The sequence below is a fragment of the Rhincodon typus genome, chromosome 2 (genome assembly GCF_021869965.1).
Source record: "Rhincodon typus isolate 14 chromosome 2, sRhiTyp1.1, whole genome shotgun sequence".
Taxonomy (NCBI): Eukaryota; Metazoa; Chordata; class Chondrichthyes; order Orectolobiformes; family Rhincodontidae; genus Rhincodon; species Rhincodon typus.
Window position 1 is genome coordinate 112,565,027 of NC_063333.1, and position 23,710 is coordinate 112,588,736.

Here is a 23,710-nt window from a genome sequence, read left to right on the forward strand (position 1 = left end):
CCTCCTTCCCATTTGGAGCAAACTATTTTGAAGTCGTATTACACAGTGATCAAAGCATGTAAAATGAATATCATTGTTCTCTGATAAAAAAAACGCCTTTGCCATTTGCAGTCTGGTTTCTGCTCCACTGTCTTGGTGAACTGGCAATCTGGTGAAAATCAATATGATACTGTGAATTCCTTAAATCGCTTGTCAGCAAGTTGCTGAAATGATAATCATTAGGATTGCTTGTGTATGGATTTTTCTTTCAGTAATGTAATCTCCTGCCTGCAACAAGTGACCTTACAGTCACCCTATAGGGGGATTTTTTGATTATGGATTGCAGAAAGAAGGGCCTGCAGGAATGAATGGAAGCTATGGTGATGGGGAGGCTCACAGTGTTCCTTAATTAGCCACCTAAGTGCCGCAAATGAAGTCAGGATGGGAAGGTCAACCATTAGCCTTCCTACCTGGAATTATAAATTTAGTGGAAGCAGGATGATAATGGGCATTAGGTAAGTCACCACTTAATTCAATATCCTTCCCACTGTAAGTTGTACCAGGATTTTTTTTTTCTAATTGCAGCATATAATTTGTAACATCTTAATTCAATATATTGGATTCAGGTAAGGAACACACACAGCAGGTTCATGTCGGCACTAGAAGAAATGTGTCTTTATATGGCAGGTATCTCTGAATATCTGAAAATGTTTCTCCAATAATTAATTACTTTTGAAGTGAAGTCACTTTTCTTCTTTGAGTAAATGGGAATGATACCTTGTCGGTAAAGTACAGCCAAATAGGTTGCTTTCAACTGGCATTGCAATGTTACCCAGAATACTGGGAGAACTCTGCCATTAGTATTTCCATAGCTGTCAGAAACAACAGATCAATGTAATGAATGCACACTTTCATCTTAGACTTAATAGTTTTTATAATTCTATTTCTTAATTTGCTTTCTAAAAATCCAGTTGAATAGTTAAATGAGTCACTTGCAATTTCAAACTGAATAGCTTCTAGTTTATGTGAATTAATGTTAGAAACTATTATAACTCAGCTTCTGTATTCTTAATTTTTAATGTGACCTTTTTCAGTTCGTTGTCACATCCTTTTGGCTTTTGTTCACGTATGACAGAGCATTGGTATACCCTGAAGATCTTGATGCATTCATTCCTCTGTGGCTGAACCATGCAGTGGTAAGTGAAAGTAATTAGACGTGGACAGACTTTTGTTAAAGTCCCTCAGGCAAGATAGAAAAATTTAAAGCATATGGGATAGGTGGTACTATACTGTGTTGGATCAATAACTGACTAATAGACAGAAATCAATAGGAATAAATGGGTTATTCTGTCATTGCCAGACTGCGACTAAGGATCGGTACTTGGGACCCAGCTGTTCACAATATATAGATCAATGATTTGGAGTTGGGAGTCAAATGTAATATTTTCAAATTTGAAGATGATATGAAGTTAAGTGGGAATGTGTGTTGTGAGGAAGATGTAAAATGGCTTCGGGATTTGGACAGGCTTCATGAATGGGTAAGAATGTGGTAGATGAAATATACAGTAATATGGAAAAATGTGAAGTTATCTACTTTAGTATGAAAAACAGATGTGCAGAGTATTTCTTAAATGGTAAGAGGTTAGAAAGTGTAAATATACAAAGAGACCTAGATATCCTTGTTGATTAGTCATTGAAAACTAACATGCAATTACAGAAAGGAATTAGGAAGGCTAATGGAATCTTTGCAAGAGGATGTGCGTACAGGAGTAGTGAAGCCATCCCTCCATTGTATAGGAGCTTGATTAGAGTCATCCGGTGTAATGTGTGCAGTTTTGATCTCCTTACTTGAGGAAAGATATTATTGCCATAAAGGCAGTGCAACAAAGCTTCATCAGATTTGTTTTCAAAATGGTGGGACTGCCTTATAAAGAGAGATTAGGCAAACTGGGCCTGTAATCTCTATAGTTTTGAGGAATGATCTCATTGAAGCCAAGAAAATACATAAAATGATAGACATGGTGGATGCATGTAAAATGTTTCCCCTGACTATGGAGGCTAGAACCAGGGGCACAATTTAAAAATAAGGGGAATGCCACTAGGGTCCGACATGAGAAGAATGTTTCTTCAACCAGAGGGCTGTGAACCTTTACAATTCTCTACCACAGAGAGTTCATAGAATTCCTACAGTATGGAAGCAAGCCATTGAGCCCATCAAGTCCACACCTCTGACAGCATCCCACTCAGACCCATCCCCCCCATCCTATCCTCATAACCCCACATTTCCCATGGGTAATCCACCTAATCCACACATCCCTGGACACTATGGGCAATTTAGTACAGCCAATATACCTAACCTCCACATCTTTGGACTGTGGAAGGACACTGGACCACTGGGAGGAAACCCACGCAGACATGGGAAGAATGTGCAAACTCCACACAGAGCACTGCCCAAGGGTGGACCTGAGCCTGGGTCCCTAGCACTGTAAGGTAGCAGGACTAACCAATGAGCCACCGTGCCGCCATTGTGTAGGTTCAGTCTTTGAGATAATTTAAAGCAGAGATTGGTAGATTTCTAATTACCAGTGGCCTAGAGGAATGTGGGTTGGGGTGGGTAAAGGCATTGAAGTGTTTGATTGGTCATGATCATAATGAATTGTGAGGCAGGTACGATGAGCTGAATACCTATTCCTGTTCCAATGTCACTAACGAAGGTGCGATGCAAAGGTAACCGACTGTCTTCATTAGAGATCATAAGTATTTAAATATAGGTTTCCCAAAAAACAATTAATGAAACATTAAACATTTATTTCTTTTATCTATAGACAAGCAATGGGTTTTAGTAATCCACATGTTTAAATCTTAAATGATAGAAACAGGAAATACTCAGCAGGTCAACCAGCAGTTGCAGAGAAACAGAGTTAGGCAGGTCAGATTTTTGCAAAGAGGACAAGAACTATGCACATTTTATACTCCTGACTCTGCAAACACATCTCCATTAAGGAGTTCCCTGTCTGCCTCTTCCCACCTGGGGAGATGAGTATAGGCATTAGTCCGGAAATTGCCAGCTCTGGAGTCAGGGCTAAAGCAGAAATGGAGCTGAACAAGGCCAGCAAGCTAGAGGTCCACTTCTGTTTACTGGGACAAGAGCTCAGTTGTAATCATGGCTGCCAAGGCCTCATGTCCTGAGCACCCTCACTTCCTCTCACACCCACATGCACACCTATGACCCCTTATATCCCTTATTCCCCTTCCATGCCACCAGCCATCCTCCTCACCTAATGTCCACTGTATACAGAACAAGGCCTAATTCTCTTTTCTAGGACTCCCCTTGAGAGTCACTTATGGTTTTCAGTGGTTACTTTTACACTCTCACTAACTTCTGCATTAGACACTACAGTCGCATAGCAATATTATTTTCTATAGTTATGTTGTTGTATGAGATATTTGGACTGACAAAGAAGTAGAATAAGACCACATCAGTATTCTTAATAATTAACAGCCATTTAAATTTAAAGCTACAACACTGCGAAAGCATTAATTTCATAGGCACCAGATTTAAATTGGCATAAATAATAAGTATAAGTTAGCAGCAGTTCTTTTGCCCAAAATCATTGGCACACATGTCTACACACACATAAAGCTAACAGCTTAGACATTCATTGCAGATTGGTGAGGTCACAGCTAATGTGTTTTCATTGCATATTTCAAAGTTGAAACATTTTGACTAGGTAGTTACTACTTTTTTTAAAATTGCACCTCAGATCTCAATCTCAGATTTAAATTTAGCAATTGACACAGTGTGCATTAAAATACCATGTACCATATTTTTCCCATATAGTAGTTCCAGAAACATTAAGCTAGGCATGTCATATTCATTTGCAAATAACTCATTACCTTAGTGATTTAAAGCTTTCCTAACACCTAGTTAATTAAGTGTTCCTTTGTTAACAGATTGAAACTGTTCTCTCTTCTTTGTAATCTCTCTCTTTCCCCCACCCCCACCAACTTCCCTTGCTGCCTACTATTCTATCTTGTACCCCTTGGTCAATCTTTCTGATCCTCCTAGCTGCCTCGCTCTTCCCCCAGCTACCTCTCTCTTCCGTCATACTTATCATCACCCCTCTTTCTATTCCATGCCTGTTGCTGTCTTTCACTCTGTGTCTATCTCTTTCTATTTCTTTACCATCCTTGTTGCTGCCTCTCTCTCTCTCTCTCTCCCTCTCTCTTTCTCTATCACCTGCCTTAGGCTTTCCAATCTTCCATTGCCTACTGGCAACCTTGCAGCTTTCCTAACTCCCCTCAGCTCCCTTGTCTATCTACAGCTTTCCTGTCTCCCACCAGGCCCTCTGAGACCATTTGTCTTTCCGTGATCTAAATGCAGGAAACCTTGCATCCTCCCTGCCTTTCCAGCCACTTTGGTCCCCCTGTCTCCGCGCAATCTCACAGTGCCTTGCAGCACCCTTACATGACCCAGTCGCTTTGAGGCCTCCCTGCCTCCCACTTCTTCCTCCCAATCTCGATGGCCATAAAGCCACATTAGTAAAATGATGGCTTCCAACACCCGCACCCCCATCCCACCACCCCCCACTCTTGGCCTTAATAAAATGGCTGCAGAGTCTTAGCTCTCAGTGACTGAATGGCTGCTGCTCCTCCAATCACAGGTTGTTTGGTGTGATGGACTCCCTAGTGAGCATATTAGCAGCAAGCATGGGAAGGAACCAACCTGGAATGGGACGAGTGACTCCTCACCATTACCTTCCATTATATCGCGTGGCTAACATTTCTCTGGTGGCCACTGTGAATGAATTTTCCAGGATGATTGGGTATTTTGGAATGGATTCACCTGCCACACCATATATTTTGAGCATTCATTCATGATCAATGAATCTTGATAAGTCTGGCAAATCTTTGAAATGATTATGAAACTGACAATACAAAATCTGAGGAAAATGCTCAACTTACAACTTGATAACAATATTAATCAACCACAGATACTCATACTATCAATTACAAAAAATGGGGACATCTAGGAAAGCAGACATCTGGCCATCTGTTCTAACTGCTCCTGTGGTTACAATCCCAAGAAGGTCTCATTATCACTGCATAGCTAAACTCCAAGAATGCCTTTAATGCTTGGCTCGGCTGATAATACTGACACTGCTTCGAAGCAGATGGAAGGTTTATTTAACTAAAAGCATTATTACGGTGTAATTATCTGATTTTCCTTTGATATGGCCTTTCAATGACTTTATTTTCCCGAAATTAAGAGCTGTGATGTGGATTAATGTTTTGTGGCATTGATACTATTAATGGTTTTGATTGTTTGACTACTTCATTAGAAGATTAAGGCAGCAGTGTATTTGAAAAGGAAAGTTGAAAAGCTGTTTTACCTTTGGTTTCCAATCTGGGCCCAGGAATCCTCCATGTTCATGATTCTCTGAGATGAATGTCTTCTACTAACAGAATGGCCTGTCTGCAGTAAAATTTTGGGATGTGGGTTTGAAATGTCCATCTCCACAATGGGCATGAGCAAACATGCTACATAAGATTTGCTTCCTGAGCTTTATCTTGCAAAAATTTCTAGAAATAAAATTAGGGACATGAGTGCTATCTTCAAAGGCATCCTAACTCAACCAAAATCTGGGCCAACATTTCAGGTCAATGACTTTTCACCAGAAGTGGGAAAAGTTTGAAATGTAATTAATTTTAATCAAATCAGAGGTGGGAGGCTGTGAAAAAGGAGCAAAGGGAAAGCCTGTGAAACAGCTGAAAACTGGAGACAAAATGACAAAATTGTTGATGCACTAAGGCCAAAGGTAACGATAATGGGACAAGTGAAGAAGCAACAGATGCGTTTATTTGGGGCATGGAATACAGAAAGATGAACATCTGCTCCTAAGAGAAGACACAAGAGAAAGTGCAGAGAGGAAAACAGAAACCAGTAATGAGAGAAGTGGCAAAATGGGGCAGAGGTTGCATTTTGAAATTGTTAAACTCGGTATTGAGTTTAGAACTCTGTCAAATATTTAACTGAAAGATTGGTAGTTTTTCAAGTTTCAGGTGATCAAGAATAGAGAGCTTGTGAGCAAGATGAAGACAACTGGAGGCTTAGGGTCATGTTTACAGACAGAATGGAAGTGTCCTGCAAAGCAGTGATCCAACATGTGTTTGGTTTCCTCAAGCGGAGATGATGTCATAGTTGTATTATCACTGGACTGTTAATCCACAGACCCAGGTAATGTCCTGGGGACCCAGGTTGAGTCACACTACAGCAGATGGTGGAATTTGAATGCAATAAAAGATATGTGGAATTATGAGTCTGTTGATGACAATTGTCGATAGTCAGAAAAAACCTGTCTTGTTCGCTAATATCCTCTTTAAGGAAGGAAACTGCTGTCCTTACCTGGTCTGGCCTACATATGACTCCAGACCCACTGTAATGTGGTTGACTCTTAACTGCCCTCACGGCAATTAGGGATGGGCAATAAATGCTGATCTACCCAGTGTTGTCCTAATCCCATGCATGAATTAAAAAAATGTACAATAAGCTAAATTGAAAAAAAGTTCAAGTAAATAATTGTTTCACCTGGAAGAGATGTTTGCAGCCTAGGTTAAAATCAAGATTGGAGAAAAGATTAAACATTCGATCTCCTGCACTTTTATAGAAAGCTGACATGAAAACATGATTGAGAAGTGTACCAGGGTACCATGGAGGGAATAATCTCTCTGAAATGCTAAAAGAGAAGGCAAGGGGAAGATGTATTTGGTGGAAACATGGGGTAGGTGGTGGAAATGGTGGTGGGTGAACTATTTAATACAAAGGTGGATGAGGTGGAATGTGAGGACAATGGGAACTCTATCATGGATTTGAGGGGGACGGGAAGGTATGAGGGCAGAAAAACAGAAATGGACCAAACATAAGACCGAACACAGTTGGAGCTGAAGGAACACAGCAGGTCAGGCAGCATCAGAGGAGTAGGAAAGTTGATATTTCGGGTCAGGACCCGAATGGGGTGAAATTCGAAGCTATCTCCAAATGGAGCAAACATAGTTGGGAACTCTTGGTAACCAAGACTTTGGAATGGTCATTTGAAGAATTTTTAAAATTACCAACTGAACTTACACTGTAGTTGGATAAATGCTCCGAACTTGTTAGTTTTAGACAATCAATTTAAAAATGGCTTAATTGAATGACTCCATTCTTGGGGTCAGTTTTGTTCAGTGATAGCATACTATAGCTTCTGAGCCATGATTGTGATTCAACTCAACTCCAGAGACTTCAAGTTTATATTTCGGTGTAACACTGAGGAAATGTTAGACTGTTGAGGATTCTAGGTTAGAAATTTATTGCCCTGATTTTGGGTGTGTAAACTGTGATTCACAACCTTCTGTAATTGTTCAGATCAAAGTGTAAAGACGCATAATTTGTCTACCCACCTCATGTGAATGTTTGTGGTGCTACCCAGTAGGCCTCAAAAGTTGTTTGGTAATGAGGAGTCAGCAATGTTTTTTGTAGATCATGTGGTACAGGTATCCTGCTGTTTCCGAAAGAAAGGCAATGCCTTAAAGGGAAGGCAAATAAAAAGGTGGCTACAATGCAAATGTTTGGAAACTGAACACCAGGTCAGACAAAGGGATCCAGCCTGGCAAGTGGAGTACTGGGAGGCATTAGTGGTGCAGTGAGTAGGAGGGTGGACACCATGTACTTACAGGAGACCATGAGAGCCTCAAGGACCACCTTAAGGAGGGAATAGGCCTAAGTAGCCAGAAAGTTCAAATTCTAGAGGGCTTAGGAGGATCAGAATGTGCCTTATGATTTTGCACAGATGATCAGTGTCAGTGAGTTCTCAGCATGAGTTCTCCTACACAGCACACCAGCAGCCTCTTAGGCTACTCAATTTACTACGTTCCATTTCATTTGCATAACAACACATCCTGGAACTTGGGACTTTGATCTACCATCCATAGACTCCACTTCATCCTCTCACACCTACTACTGCTGAGAACTTCACCCAATCTTTCACTACTTCCAATTTCTTCCAGTTATTCAACTATGACAGGCACACCATTTTGCCTGAGATAGTAGGAACTGCAGATGCTGGAGAATCCAAGACAACAAGGTACAAAGCTGGATGAACACAGCAGGCCAAGCAGCATCATAGGAGCAGAAAGACTGACGTTTCGGGCCTAGACCCTTCATCAGAAATGGAGGAGGGGAAGGGGGTTCTGAGATAAATAGGGAGAGAGGGGGAGGTGGATAGGAGATGGATAGGTGGAGAGGAAACAGACGGGTCGAAGAGGCGGGGATGGAGCCAGTAAAGGTGAGTGTAGGTGGGGAGTTAGGGAGGGGATAGGTCACCATTTTGCCTTATGGCTAGTATATAACAAAAGTGAGCAGTGCAGAGTCAGCAGGGACTTTCAGGGTGGCACAGTGGCTTAGTGGTTAGCACTGCTGCCTCACAGCGCCAGGGACCCGGGTTCAATTCCACCCTCAGGTGACTGTCTGTGTAGAGTTTGCAAGTTCTCCCCTTGTGTGCGGGGGTTTCCTCCGGGTGTTCCAGTTTCCTCCCATAGTCCAAAGATGTGCAGGCTGGGTATATTGGCCATGCTAAATTGCCCATAGTGTTCAGGAATGCTTAGATTAGGGGATGGTTCTGGGTGGGATTCTCTGAGAGTCAGTGGTGACTTGTTGGGCCAAAGGGCCTGTTTCCACACTGTAGGGATTCTGTGATTTCCTCAGACCTACAGAGGAGAGACTTCTCTGCATCACTGTGCTAACTGATATATAGCATCTGACATCATTGAGGATGATGGTATCTTCCCGCTTTATGCTCTTTCACAACTCAAGATTATCCTTCTGCAATTTTCCAAGATATGTAAGTTGCTGATGAATACCAACCGCCTGTTTCCTTCACATTCATCTCCTGACTTTCTGTTTTTGACACCTAAGTGCTGTCACCTGCTTATCCCCAAGCCCTAGAAGAACAAAACAGCGTAACAACAAAGCACTAATGAAATGATCCCTGAAAAGATTTCATTCTTCTATTTCTGTCTCAATTTAATCTCAATATCTTTAATGATTTGGCAGGTTCTCATTTTGGATGCCTCTACTTTTGCTTCATACTTGAAAAACCAAAGAGAGGAGTGACTGCAAGAGGAGAAGATGGGAGAAGTTCACATTTATTTTCAGTAAAGCAGTACCTCATTGTTCTCATGCTGAATTTATAAATTTAAGCAGCAGAACATTTCTGAACTTACAATGCTTGACTTTAAGTACACTATTGTACCAGATACAGTTCCTGTCAACTTGAACATGATCACTTTAAAGTGAGTGGATTGGTCATTCACAGATGAAATGGGACCTCTGGGTTTGATTCATAGCCAGTTTGAATTGTAATGTAATCATTTTAAAAACATTTTCAGAAAAAAAAATGAAGCATTTAATAAGAAATTACTTTTCATGTTGAGATCTTCCCCTTCCTGACAAGTCTAGAACCAGGCATCACTGTCTCCATCATTTATGACAAAGATGAGGAAAAATTTCTTCATTCAGAGTTGTGAATTTTGGAATTCTCTATCCCAGACAACTATGGGTTCTTGGGCATTGGAATTTTCGGTACAGAGATGAATAGATTTTAGGATGAAGGGAATTAAGGGATATGTTGATGGTGCAAGGAGATGGAATTAAGATAGATTTTTATTTATTCATTCACAGGATGTGCATGAATGGATGTGCCAGCATACCTTGCCTTTAGCTTTTCTGATGAAGGGTCTAGGCCCGAAACGTCAGCCTCTCTGCTCCTATGATGCTGCTTGGCCTGCTGTGTTCATCCAGCCCTGCACCTTGTTGTCTCTTGCCTTTATCTATTTGCTTTGAGAAGGTAATGAAGAGCTATCTTCTTGAACGGCTGTACTCTTTGGGGTGAGGCAATTAAGCATGCCCGCAGTGCTGTTAGGAAAGGAGTTCCATGAGTTCGAACCTGTAACTGTAAATGGATGATTATATAGTTTCAAGTCAGGACGGTATGATTCTTTGGGGGTGGAATTTGCAAATGGTGATTTCTGCTGCCCTTAACCTTCTATTTGGAAGAATTAGCAGGTTTGGAAGCTACTGTTGAAGTTGATGAGTTACTGCAGTGTATCTTGTAGATGGTGCACACTGCTGCCCCTGTGCATTATTGAAACAAGTGAATGTGATGGATTGGGTGCCAGACAAATGGGGTGCTTTGTTCTGAAGAAGGGTCACTGGATCCAAAATGTTAGGTCTGCTTTCTCTCCACTGACGCTGCCAAACCTGCTGAGTTCTTTCAGTCATTTCTGATTTTGTTTCTGTTTTGTCCTGGATGCTATTGAGTGTTGTTGGAGCTGTACTCATCAAGGCAACTGGGGAGTATTCCATCACACTCCTGAATTGTGCCTTGTAGGTGGTTGACAGACTTTGGGAGTCAAGAGGTGAGTTTTAGTTAAAAAGGAAAAAGAAGCATATGTAAGGTTTAGGAAGTTAAAATCAGACAGGGCTCATGAGGAATGTAAAGAAAGCAGGGAATTAGAAGAGCAAGAAGGGGCCATGAAATGACCTTGGAAGTAGCATTGAAGAGAATCCCCCAAGGCATTCTATACATACATTAAAAACAAGAGGATAAATAGGAGGAAGGTAGGACCACTCAAGGATAAAGGAGGGAACTTGTGCTTGGAGGCAAAGGAGTGGGAGAGATCCTAATTAAGTACTTACCCAGGAGAAGAATATAGACGATAGTGAGATTTGTGTGGATCATGCTAATAGGCTAGGGCATTTTGAGATCAAGAAAGAAGTGGTGTTAGGTTTCCTGAAGCATTAAGGTGGATACGACCCCAGGGCCTGATGGTATCCAGCCCTGGTTATTGAGACAGGCAAGAGAAGAGATTGTTGGGGTCTTTGTACCCTCGCCAGCCATAGGAGACGTTCTGGAGGACTGGCGAGTAGCTAATTTTATTTCTCTGTTCAAGAAGGGAAATATGGATAATCCAGGAAACTGTAGACTGGTGAGTCTCACATTAGCAGTTGGGAAGCTATTGGAGAGAATTCTTAGAGATAGGATTTACGTTCATTTGAAAAAGCATGGCCTAAGTAGGGACAGTCAGCATAGCTTTGTGCAGGGCAGGTCATGTTTTACTAACTTAATTGAATTTTTCGAGGATGTAAAAATGGTGAATGATGAGGGTAGAACAGTGGATGTTGTCTACGTGGATTTTAGTAAGGCTTTTGACAAGGTCCCTCTTGATAGGTGCATCCAGAAGATTAAGATGCATGGGATTATCGGTAACGTGACCATGTAGATTCAGAATTGACTTGCCCATAGAAGGTAGATGGTAATGTTGGAAGGCCATTTTTCAGGTTGGAGGTCTGTGACTACTGGTGTTCTGCTGGGATCCATACTGGGACATCTGTTATTTATGATATGTTTTAAATGACTTGGATGAAAATACAGATGGGTGGGTTAGTAAGTTTGCATATGATACAAAGATCGGTGGAGTTGTGGATAGTGCAGAAGGCTGTCAAAGGATACAGCTGGATATAGATCAGTTGCAGATATGGACAGAGAAATTCTATGATGAAATGGCAGATGGAGTTTAACCTCGGTAAGTGTGAGGTGCTAGACATTTGGAGATCAAATGTTAAGGAAAAGTATATAGTAAATGGCAGGAACTTGAACAGCATTGATGTACAGAGAGAACTTGGGGTTCAGTCCAAAGCTCCCTGAAAGTAGTCAGGCAAGTAGATAGGGTGGTAAAGAAGGTGTGTAGCATGCTTGCCTTTATTGGTTGGGGAATTGAGTGCAAGAGTCAGGATGTCATGTTGCATGGGGGAGGTGATGGCCTAGTGGTAGTATCACAGGACTGTTAATCCAGAGACCCAGATAGTGTTCTGCGAACCTGGGTTCAAATCCCACCATGGCAAATTGTGGAATTTGAATTCAATAAATATCTGGAATTAAGAATCTAGTGATGACCAGAAATTGATTGTCAGGAAAAAATCCATCTGGTTCACTAATGTCCTTTAGAGAAGGAAACTACCATCCTTACCTGATCTGGCTTATGTGACTCCAGATCCACAGCAATGTGATTGACTCTCGACTCTCAACTGCCCTCTGGGCAATTAGAAATGGGCAATAAATGCTGCCTGGCCAACAACACCCTTATTCCGTGAATGAATAAATGAAATAAAAGCTTTATAAGACTTTGGTTAGGCCACACATATAATATTACATTCAATTCTTGAGGCTTTGGAGAGGATACAGAAGAAGTTTACTAAGATGCTGCCTATATTGTAGGATATGAGCTATAAGAACAGGCTAGAAAAAAACTTGGGTCGTTTTCTCTGGAGCGGCAGAGGCTGAGAGGAGGGGAGACTTGATAGAAGTCTATAAAATTATGAGATGCATAGATAGGGTTGATGGTCAGAATCTTTTTCCTCGAGTTGCAATGTATAATACTCGGGAACCTGCAGTTAAGGTGAGAAGGGGCTATGTAATTGGAACCTGGTGGATCTTGTTAACTATGAGGTTCTTGATTGGGCTTGTTAACCTGGGCCAATCAGGAAAGCCTTGGCTGACCATTTAACCAGGAGATTAGAATTTCCTCAGTTGAGGGCAGGCAACTGGGCAACTGGGCAACTGGGCAACTGGGCAACTGTTTTTACTTTTTGAGAACTGATTTCCAGGCTGGCTAGGTCGCAGCCAGTATTGCTGCTGAATTTTATTTCTCAGTGGGGAGCGGCTTTTTGTTTTAACAGGGAAGGAAAAACAAGTATAACCAGGAGATTAGAATCTCCTCTGAGTACTGACTCCGAGCTGGGTGGCCACAGCCACTGTACTGTACACTAGTAAATAAAGCGTGGCTTGGTGATGGGACGCCAGCCTCTGTGCAGTTATTTTGGTGGTGACAGGAGAAAACAAATGTACCTGAAGAACATTCACCTGCAACAGTCACCTTGGAGTTTGGGTAAGCTCTTCTGGCATCATGCCTCTATTTGGGAAGCTTGATTCATTTGATCCTGCTATTGTAGACTGGGCCAAGCATGTTGAAAGAATATGATTTTCTTTTCCCTTTGGGCAAATGACAATGGGCCAGACGAAAAGTAATAAGTAATCTTTCTGACTGCTTGTGGACCAGCAGCATTTACGATTATATGGGTCTTAACTTTCCTAGAAGCACTAGACACAAACCTTCCAAGAGTTGAGTTGGGTAAGGAATGTTGCAAACCCAAACCTCCTCTAATCCTGAGATGCTATCGGTTTTATTCAGCTGTTAGCAAACTGGGGTAATTTGTATCAGGATTTTTGATGAGGTTATGACGACTGGTAGAGGTATGTGATTTTGGGTTAACCCTGAATGAGATGCTGACACTGTTTGGTATATGGGATTAATGATGTAATCGTGCAAAAGTGCCTACTAGTTGAAGCCCAACTGGCCTTGAAACAAGCACTGCAGCTGGCCTTGTCGTTACAAATTGTGGCAAGTGGAACATGGGAACTACAGGGAATCACAATCGAAGTGGACACTCTCGCCTGCCCAACTGAGATTGGAGAGCATCACTTGAGTGTAGGCAATCACAGAGCCTGACACAGGGCATGACCTGAGCAGAAGGACTTTATGCCAACCCATAGAAGAACCCCACAACAACACCGAGCCTCGGTTAAGTGGCTAAAGGTTCTTCTGGATCTGGGCTGGCAAGCCATTGTAATTGCTGCCAGTGTGTGGACTCGAGACAACAAAGTAGCCCTACAAGACCTGATTTCAGTAAGAAAACTTGTCAACTGGTACCCAGGAGAGTGTACACCCTGGAAAGTTCTCCTACATGTGGGTTGGAAGAATTAAACTGCTTAGTGGCACCCAAAATTAATGTTTGGTTAAATAGTCACCCAGTTCTCACGGAGGTCAATACTGGCACAACTGTATGTGTGGCTGCAGAATCTGTCTTTAACAAGATTTGCATGGGACTCCAACCTTTACGCTTGCACAAGACCTCAGCCAGACTGATAAAACACACCGGGGAACTATTGCAAATTAAGAGTACGACTTCGGTTCCTATGAGAAGCAATTGGTGCAGTTGCCACTGATAGTAGTAAAAGGCTTGGGCCGAAGACTATTGGGGTAGAATTGGTTGAGAAAGATTCACCTTGATGGGTTGAATATTTTTCGATTGGAAAATAGCTGCCTTAGTGAAGTCCTCGTGAAATGTCCAGGAGTTTTTCAAGAAGGACTTGGGATTATCTAGGGGGCCAAAGCCATTTTATATGCTGACCAGGATGCAATTCTGAGATTTTGCAAGACCTGCCCAATGCCATTTGACTTGTGGGCAAAAGTAGAGACAGAATCAGGAGGCTGGAGAGCAAAGGAATCATCAAACCAGTGCAGTTTGCAGAATGTGCAGCACAAGTTGTACCAATTGTTGCCTGACGGCTTGGTTTTCCTTTGGGCGGACTTCAAGCAAACAGTAAACTGCTTTGTGCAGCTGGGTAAATACGCAATCCCTCGCATGGAGTACTTGTACGTAAAGTTGGCAGAGGTGGGGGTGGGGGCGTGGTGGGTGCTGTCCTTTATGAACCTGGACATGAGACATGCCTATCTTCAAATGCGACTGGATGAGGTGTGCCAGAAGTACACCACAATTAATATGCATGAGAGTTTATATCCGTATACAAGACTGCCATTTGGGGTATCGTTAGCCTGCACCCTTTTCCAGCGAACCATAGAGAACATTTTACAAGAGCTATTCCAGGTTGCCATTTAGCTGGATGTCATACTAATAACAGGGAAGACTAACAAAGAGCACTTAGACATAGTGCTTAAACATTTCTCCAAGGTGGGCGTACACCTTCGACAGGAAAAGCGTGCGTGTGCGTGTAGGCACCTCAAGTGACCTACTTGGGGTACAGATTCGACAAAACTGGGTATCACTTGTTGAATGGTAAAGTGAGGACAATCCAAGAATCTGAAGTGAGAAGTTGTACTGACATGTGATGCCTTCTCGTATGGTATTGGGGTAGTGTTTGCTCACTGGTGGCCCAACTGAGAGGAACCGCTGATAGTATATGCTTCCCAGACTTTGGCTGATGCTGAATGCAATTATGCCCAGGTAGGGAATGAAGGTTTGGTGGTCGTCTTTGGTGTGGAGAAGTTCCACCAGTACCTTTATGGACAGGAATTTGTCACTGTAACAGATCAGAAATTCCTACTCGGGCTACTGAAGGAAGACAAGGTGGTGCCGCCTACATCTTCCAATAGAATTCAGTGTTGGATGCTTATTCTCAGCATCTACAAGTTTGAACACTGTTCAAGAAGCCAAGTGGCTAATGTGGATGCCTTGAGCTGGCTCCTACTGGCTGATACTCCACTGATGGTGCCTTCCCTGGAAGAGTCCATTTTGTTTTTAAACTTCCTGGACACCTTTCCAGTCACTGCGGACAGTATATGACTAGCTGTCTTTTCAATTTTTATTTTTGAAAAAGACAAATGTGGTTCACCTTGAGCCAGGCTCTATGCAATCATTCTAATCCATTCACATTTATTTGGCTATGTTCCAAAATGGAATCTGAACTTCTGTGAAACATCTCCTTATCCGTATGTCATTACATATGTATGCCTTTTAAGACATTTGCTCATGTTATCAACGCATCATACCATGTGACCTGATGGTATGAAGGTCTCCTACTCTATCTTCCCTGGAATCTCTTGAAGCATGCCATACTACTAAAAGCATGCTCCTCTGTAACCTACTAAATTAATGTAAACCCAGACACTTGCAATTCTGAGAATGTAATGTTTATGTGTAATGGCTCCAATAAATATCCGTTCAATTCTTCAATATCATGATATCCACTCCTAGTTGCTTTCATTAAGGGAGATAAAACAAACATCGACACATCAAGTAAAATACACAGCTTGATGTAGAAATCCCATCAATAACAAACCTTAGATGTAGTCTATATCATTCTGCACTGGCAGTACAAGTGGCAACACCATTCTCATTCTGTTATTCCAGTGTTTTGTAAGATGCTTCATGTACCTAGGTATTTAGCTTTGCTATTTATTAATTGTAAAATGATTTCATTTTCAAGTGCTCGTTAGCATGTATGTTCTGTGGCAGCTCCATACTTATGTGAAGCTTTGAGATCTAGGGTATTGGCCTGTGGCTGCATTCAATGCGCAACATGACTTGTTTACGTTGTTTTCTGCTTAATTAAACTAAATATTGAATAGCACCCTGGTGTTAGATTTTGTTTTCAGGCTGCTGAATGCCTTTCATAGCATAGCCTTTTACAGGATCATCTCCCATCTTCACTGCTCTTTGCTTCAAAGCAACTAATTACAAATGAAGAAGGGTCTAGACCCGAAACGTCAGCTTTCCTGCTCCTCTGATGCTGCTTGGCCTGCTGCGTTCATCCAGCTCTACACCTTGTTATCTTTTAATTACAAATGAAGCTCTGTGGGATTTTTCATAGAAATTTGAAAGCATTTTAGAAATCTAAGCCTGCCTTTCAACCATAAAATCGTATATTTGGTATGTTTCAAATCCAATCTACATCATTAACCTTAACTTTTTTGGGAACTGCCACAAGTTTCAAGAGCTTTCTCTTAGTCCCTTGTCACTCTCTAAGTTCATGTAAAATTTTATATTGTAAAAGTCAATGTAAGTGTTCCTTTTTAACAGCTTTACCGAAGTCTTGCAAGATAGTTCAATTGAAGTTAGCTTTCCAAGGGATAAACTATGAAACAAATGGACAGAAATGAACATCTAGCCTTATAAGGCCTAAATTTTATTTCTCTTTATACCTGGGGGAGCCATACTGATTCTGAGTGGGCAGGAAAACCATTTGCTCACTTTAAATTACACTTCTGAAGGTGCTGCATTAGGGGTGGCAGTCTTGCAAATGAGAATTCCTTCTCAATTTTAGGGTGGCCTGATGATTCAGTGGTTAACACTGCTGCCTCACAGGTCCAGGGACCCAGATTCCATTCCAGCCATAGGTCACAGTGCAGAGTTTATATGTTCTCCCTGTGTCTGCATGTGTTTCCATCCAGTGCTCTGCTTTCGTCCCACCGTCCAAAGATCATGCACTTTTGGAATATTGTGTGCAATTCTGGTCTCCCTGTTGTAAGGAAAGTTGTTGTTAAACTTGAGAGGGTGTAGAAAAGATTTACAAGGATGTTACTGGGACTGGAAGGTTTGAGCTATAGAGAGGCTGAATAGGCTGGGGTTTTTACCCCTGGAGTGTCACAGGCTGAGGGGTGACCTTGTAGTTTCTAAAATTCATGAGGGGCATAGATTGAGTGAATAGCCAAAGCCTTTTTCCTAAGGTGAAGGTGTGGTAAACTAGAAGGTATAAGTTTAAGGTGAGCAGGGAAAAATTTAAAGAACCTGAGGGGTAACATTTTTTGACTACGGATGGTACACACAGATGAGCTGCCAGAGGAAATGGTGAAGGTGGGTACAATTACAACATTTAAAAGACACCTGGAGGGGTACATAAATAGTAAGAGTTTAGAGAGATATGGGCCAATTGCTAGCAAATGGACCTAGGTCAGATTGGGATGTCTGGTTGGCCCAGATGCCTTGAACTGAAGGTTTGGGCGACACGGTGGCTCAGTGGTTAGCACTGCTGCCTCACAGCGCCAGGGACCTGGGTTCAAATCCACCCTTGGGTGACTGCCTGTGTGGAGTTTGCACATTCTCCCTGTGTCTGCATGGGGTGCTCCAGTTTCCTCCCACAGTCCAAAGATGTGCAGGCTAGGTGGATTGGCCATGGAAAATTCCCCGTAGTGTTGAGGGATATGTAGATTAGGTGGGTTATAGGGGTTGGCCTGGGTGGGATGTTCTGAGGGTCGGTGTGGACTTCTTGGGCAGAAGGGCCTGTTTCCACACTGTAGGGATTCTATGTTCAGTTTAGGTGGATTGACCATGCTAAGTTGTCCGTAGTGTGCAGGGATGTGTAGGCCATGTGGTTTAGCCATGGTAAATGTGGGTTTATGGGATTAGAGGTGGGGAGTTGGGTTTGGATTTGGATGGGATGCTCTTCAGAGGGTGAATGCAGACTTGATGGACCAAATGGCCTCTCTGCTATGTAGGGATTCTAGCTCCTAGTGACAGTTTGTGCTGATTATCCCTCTACACTTTTGGGAATTAATGCATGTTTAAATTGTTTGATTGTAACAATGACTTTCATTTATGTAGTACTCTTAATGTATCAAAATGTCTCGGTCTTTTGCAAAATTTGACACCATGTCTCAGAAGGAGATATTAGGACAATTGACCAAAGCTTGATCAAAGAATTAGGTTGTAAGGTTCAAAGTTAAGAGGAAGGAGATGGAGAGCTTCGGGAAAGAATTGCATCATGAGCAAAGGATCTAGACAACTAAAGACAGAGTCAAAAATGGTGAATGAGAACAGTATAGAATTTATCAAGGGTTGTAGGCTCGGAATCCTCATCCATGTCACTATTACCTCTAGACTTGACTTTCCTAATACACACTCCAGACTTGTCTCTCATATTCTATCTCTAAATTTGAGGTACAAAAATGTACTGCCTCATGCCCTAATTTGCACTAAGGCTCGTCTGTTCATCACCTCTCTCCTTGCTAACTTTTACAGGCTCCTGGTTAATAAGAAATGCCTTGATTTTAAAGTTTTTTCAATTTGTTTTCTCATCTCTCCATGGCTTTGTTCCTCCTCATCTCTATAAACTCCTTCAACTACATAACATTCCAAGACAATAGTCCTCAAATCCTGACCTCGAGAGCCTTCCTAATTTTAATGTCTTCATCACTGACCATTACTTCAGCTGCCAAGGTGCTAAGATCTGGAATTTCCTCCCCAAACTTCTCCATCTCTATAATTTGATTTATCCTTTAAGGTGCTGCTTAAAACCTACTTCTTTGAACAATATTTTCAGTTTTTGGGCCCTTTGGGGGGGAAAAAAACTTCGCTTAACCCAAATGGGCCTAAAAGCAATTTTTTTTTCCATAGAGCGTGAACACGCTGAGCTCAACCATTTAAAAGGAAAACTGGCTTTTAGGTCCCAAAGGTTTTTTTCAAACCCAGGCAAAGTTTTCTTTTCTCCAAAGGGTTCAAATTCAGTGTATCTACATGTTCATTCAGGCGCATTCCTGAAGACACTTTCAGTTTTTAAGTCTTTTTCCATTTTTGGACATACAAATAATGGACACCCAACCTTTATCAGCTTTTTGTGTCAAATCTGTTTGATAAGACCCCCTCGATGCCTTGGAATCATTTAAAAGATGCCATACAAACAAATGCTGTGATCATGTTTTTGCTTGGTTGTTGTTTGTACTATTCCTCATGACAATACTTAGTGTTATAGAATCTTAAATACAGGAAGTTATTTGCCATTCCTGTCTGTGGCAGCTCTTTGAAAGAGTGAATCTAATTTGTTCCAGTGCCTTGTTTGTTTTTCCCTACAGTGCTTATCTATCTTTTCGAGTATATACGCAGCTCTCTTTTGGAAGTTTCTGGACAATTTGTTTCCACCAGCCTTTCAGGCTGTGCATTCCAGATCTCAACTACTTGTACTAGTTTTTTTTAAAAAAAATCCCATCTTTCCTCTGGCTCTTTTTTTTACCAATTGTTTTAAATCTTTATTGTCATGGTCATTGTTACTGATAGTCATGCCTGTGAAAACAGTTCTCATAATTTACTAATTTCATAGCTAGTAGCTCCTTCAATATTCCCATAGCTGCCTACGTTCTAATAAGATCAATCCCAACTCTGCTAATCTATCCATTTAGCTGAAATTCTTTGTCATCCTAGTAGATCTCCTCTGCACCCTTTCCAAAACCTTCAGACCATGATGAGTACCTAGCCTGACATTTCAATGCAGTGCAATGGAAATGCACAGGATGAAGTTTCAAAGTGAGGTTCCATCTGTTGAAAGATATAGGGAATAGAATTTAACTCCTGCAAATAGCTCTTGTTGATTATTCTGCACATATTTATCATCCATTTTAAAGTGTTTCTTTCACAACTGTTAACACTCAATCAGATTGCATGATCACGCTGCATAAAAAGATTGCAAAAGATTTTCAAAAGGGATAGAAACATTTTGTGATTGTTTTAATTTGCAGTTTTTTTAAAATCGGAGCATGTATAACTTAAGTTAGTAGAAAAGCAGCCAAATATTGAAAATAAATGTAGTCTTTAAGTAAGGGATTGTAAGGTTATTGGGGGAGGTAGAAATGTGTTTTTCATGTGACAGTCAGATCAGCAATGACTTTATTGAATGGTGGAGCAGGCTTAAGAGGCTGAATGGCCTATGCCTGACTTCATATGTAAATCAGTTATGATAAACTAAAACTCATGAAGCATAGTGTCCCTGTGACAACTAGATATATAAAAAGTGAGAGAGGCAAGAGTGGACATTGGCCCACTGGAAAATGTGGTTGGAGAAGTAGTAACAGGGAACAAAGAAATGGTGGAGGAACTGAATAGGTACTTTTCATCAGTTTTCACATTGGAAGATACCAGCAACATACCAGAACTTCGAGAGGGAGCACAGGTGATTGTAGTGCCTTCACTATGGGGAAGCTGAGAAGTCTGAAGGTGAATAAATCAACCAGACCAGATGGACTACACCCAGAGTTCTGAAGTAGATAGTTAAGGACATTGTAGAGGCATTGATGGTGATCTTTCAGGAATCACGAGTCAGGGAGGGTCCCAAAGGACTGGAAGGTTGTTAATGTAATACCCTTATTTAAGAAGGAGGGAGGCAGAAGACAGGAAGCTGTAGACCAGTTAGCCTGACCTCCAGTTGTTGGTCAGATTTTAGAGACTTTTATATAAAGGATAAGATTGCAGAGTAATTGGAAGTGCATGGTAAAATATGGCTTAATTAAGGGGATGTATGCCTGACAAACCAGTTAGAAATCTTTGAGGAGATAATGAGCAAGTTAGACAAACAAGAACATGTGGATGTGATCTATTTGGATTTCCTGAAGGCTTTTGACAAGGTGTCACACAGGAGGCTGCTAAATAAGGTAAGAGCCAGTGGTGGTAGGGGAAGGTACTGTTATGGATATCTGAAGAGCAAAGGGGCTTGAGTGTCCTAGTTCAGGATTCTCTTAAGGTTAACACGTAGGTTCAGTTGGTGGTTAGAAAGGCAAATGCAAAGTTGGCATTCCTTTCAAGAGGGCTAGAATACAAGAGCAAAGATGTACTGCTGAGGCTTTTCAAGGCTCTAATCAGACCACATTTGGAAAATTGAGCAGTGTTGGGCCCTGTACCTAAGGAAAAATCTCCTTGTATTGGAAGGGGCCCAGAGGAGGTCTACAAGAATGATTTTGAGGATGAAGGGCTTGTCCTATCAGGAGCAGTTGAGGACCCTAGGTCTGTACTCCATGCCTAGGACAGACTAGGACCTGGGAGCACAGCTTCGGGCAAAGGGATGACCTTTTAGAACTGAAATAAGGAGGAATTTCTTCAGCCAGGGCATGGCTACCCCACGGAACTCATTGTTATAGAGGGCAGTGGAGGTCAAATCATTGAGCATATTTAAGACCGAGATAGATTGGTTCTTAATTAGTAAGGAGATCAAGGGTTATGGGGAGAAGGGGGAGGGATGTTGAGAAACATATCAGCCATGGTCGAATGGCAGAGCAGACTCGATAGGCCAAATGCCTAATTCTGCTCCTATATCTTATGGTTGTATGAAATGAAGCCTGATATAAATGTTCCTGATCAACCAATGCATATCATTTAACTGGGGCACCCCAGCCTCTAACTAGCAGCTACACTGAGTTTTCATGATTGCTAGATCTTAGCCCATTATTAGCTGGGTTAATCCAAGTAGCAGTGACAATAGGCCAACTAAAGGCTTCAATTGGTGATAGGATAGGAGGGTCAACCACAGGTCTTCCTGCCAGAACTTAATTCTAGAGGAGAAGGGGAGGCAGCAAGGATCAGAGATGCCACCACCCCACCTATTAAACTTCCTGCATTCCACCTTTCCACCTCCTGGAACCACAGAATTCCACTTGCAACTTCACTCTTGAATGACCTGGCTATGATTTTAAGGCTAGTAACTTCTTCCTACAAGTTCGTGTTTTTTTTTTTTTTTTTGAATCCCTGGTGTGGAAAGAGGCCCTTCGGCCCAAGAAGTCCACACCGACTCTCCGAGCACCCACCCAAACCCATCCCCCTATAACCCACCTAATCTACAACTCCCTGAACACTACTGGCAATTTAGCATGGCCAATCCACCTAGCATGCACATCTTTGGACTGTGGGAGGAAACCAGAGCACCCGGAGGAAACCCACGCAGATACAGGGAGAATGTGCAAACTCCACACACAGTCACCCGATGGCGGAATTGAATCCAGGTCCCTGGCGCTGTGAGGCAGCAGTGCTAACCACCGTGCCACCCCAAGTTGTGTTGTGACTTGTGATCATTATGTCAGTACACATTTAAGAGCCATGTTCATAACATCACTATCCATAGGTTGTGACCTGAGGGTATAAAAGACTCTCACTCCATCTTGCCTAAATGACTTGACATATGACGCTGTTCTGGAAGCAAGGCCTTCTGTTGTAAATCAACAGCTGAATTTTAGCTCAGACAGTTGTGTGTCTGAATGCAATGTTGATATAAAATTGTTAGTTGTAATAAACCTCTGGATGTTTTAATTCTACAATATCCATGGCCAGTTTCTTCTGTAACCAGGGATAATACAAATCTGCATCGGAAAAAAAAAAAAAAAAAAATCCTCTTGTAGGCAAAATCACATCCCCGTGACTGGAAAATGTTAGTCCACTTCTCAGCTACCAATTGCATTTAGTATCCTATAATCCTCAATTAAATCACCCTTAACTGTATATAGTCCAGGGAGTAAAAAGCTTGTTTATGTAATTTCTCATAATTTAACATTTAGAGCTATGGTAATGGACATTTCTTCTAACATTAACTTTCCAAGGTGCCATTTTCAGAATAAAAAAAAAACAGTTGTTCTTAGAGCTGCAGAAAATCTCCCTCTTGTTTATGTTCAAATTTATACACTGTAAGGTTGGAATATATCAACCTATTGGTATTTGTTTTAATCATTGGCTACTTGTAAGTGAGCAGTGTCGTAGAGTCTTAACAGCATGGAAAGAGGGCCTTTGGCCCATCATGTACTTGCTGGTCATCAACTATTCATCTATTGTAGTTCCATTTTGTAGCAGTTGGCCTATATCTTTGTGTGCTATGAGTTTGGTATTCATGAAGGAGAAGAACATGGTGGATGGTGAGTCTAGAGGGGGCATGTTGATATCCTCGGGCATATCGACATTAAAAAAAAGAGCTGTTGGGTGTTTTGAATTGAATTAAGAAGGACAAGTCGCCAGAACTGATGTGATCTATCCCAGAATGGTGAGATAAGTGAGGGAGGAAATTGCTGCAGCCCTGTATGAAATCTTTGTATCATCTTTATTCACAGGAAGGATCCCAGAGGATGGGAAAATAGCCATTTTTTTTTCTTTGTTTAAGAAGGGCTGCAGGGATAATCTGGAAATTACTGACTGGTGAGTCTTCTGTCAGTGGTAGGGAAATTATTGGAAAAGATTCTAAGGGGCAGAATTTGCTCACATTTGGAAAAACTATGGGCTTATTAGCAATAGGCAGCATAGTTTTGTGTGGAGAAGGTTATGCCTGACAAACTTGATTGTGTTTTTTTGAGAAAGATGATTGAGGGCAGAGTGGTG

General features: G+C 41.7%; 1 protein-coding gene across 2 annotated transcripts in view; it reads left to right on the forward strand.

The window, feature by feature from the left end:
* LOC109920896 (androgen-dependent TFPI-regulating protein-like) overlaps positions 1–23,710 on the forward strand; it is a 121,234-nt gene that overhangs the window by 63,265 nt on the left and 34,259 nt on the right. For both annotated transcript variants that reach the window (XM_048614490.1, XM_048614500.1), the window contains exon 3: positions 1,074–1,175. In XM_048614490.1, coding sequence (XP_048470447.1) covers positions 1,074–1,175 — 102 coding nt within the window. The remainder of the gene's footprint in view (positions 1–1,073; positions 1,176–23,710) is intronic.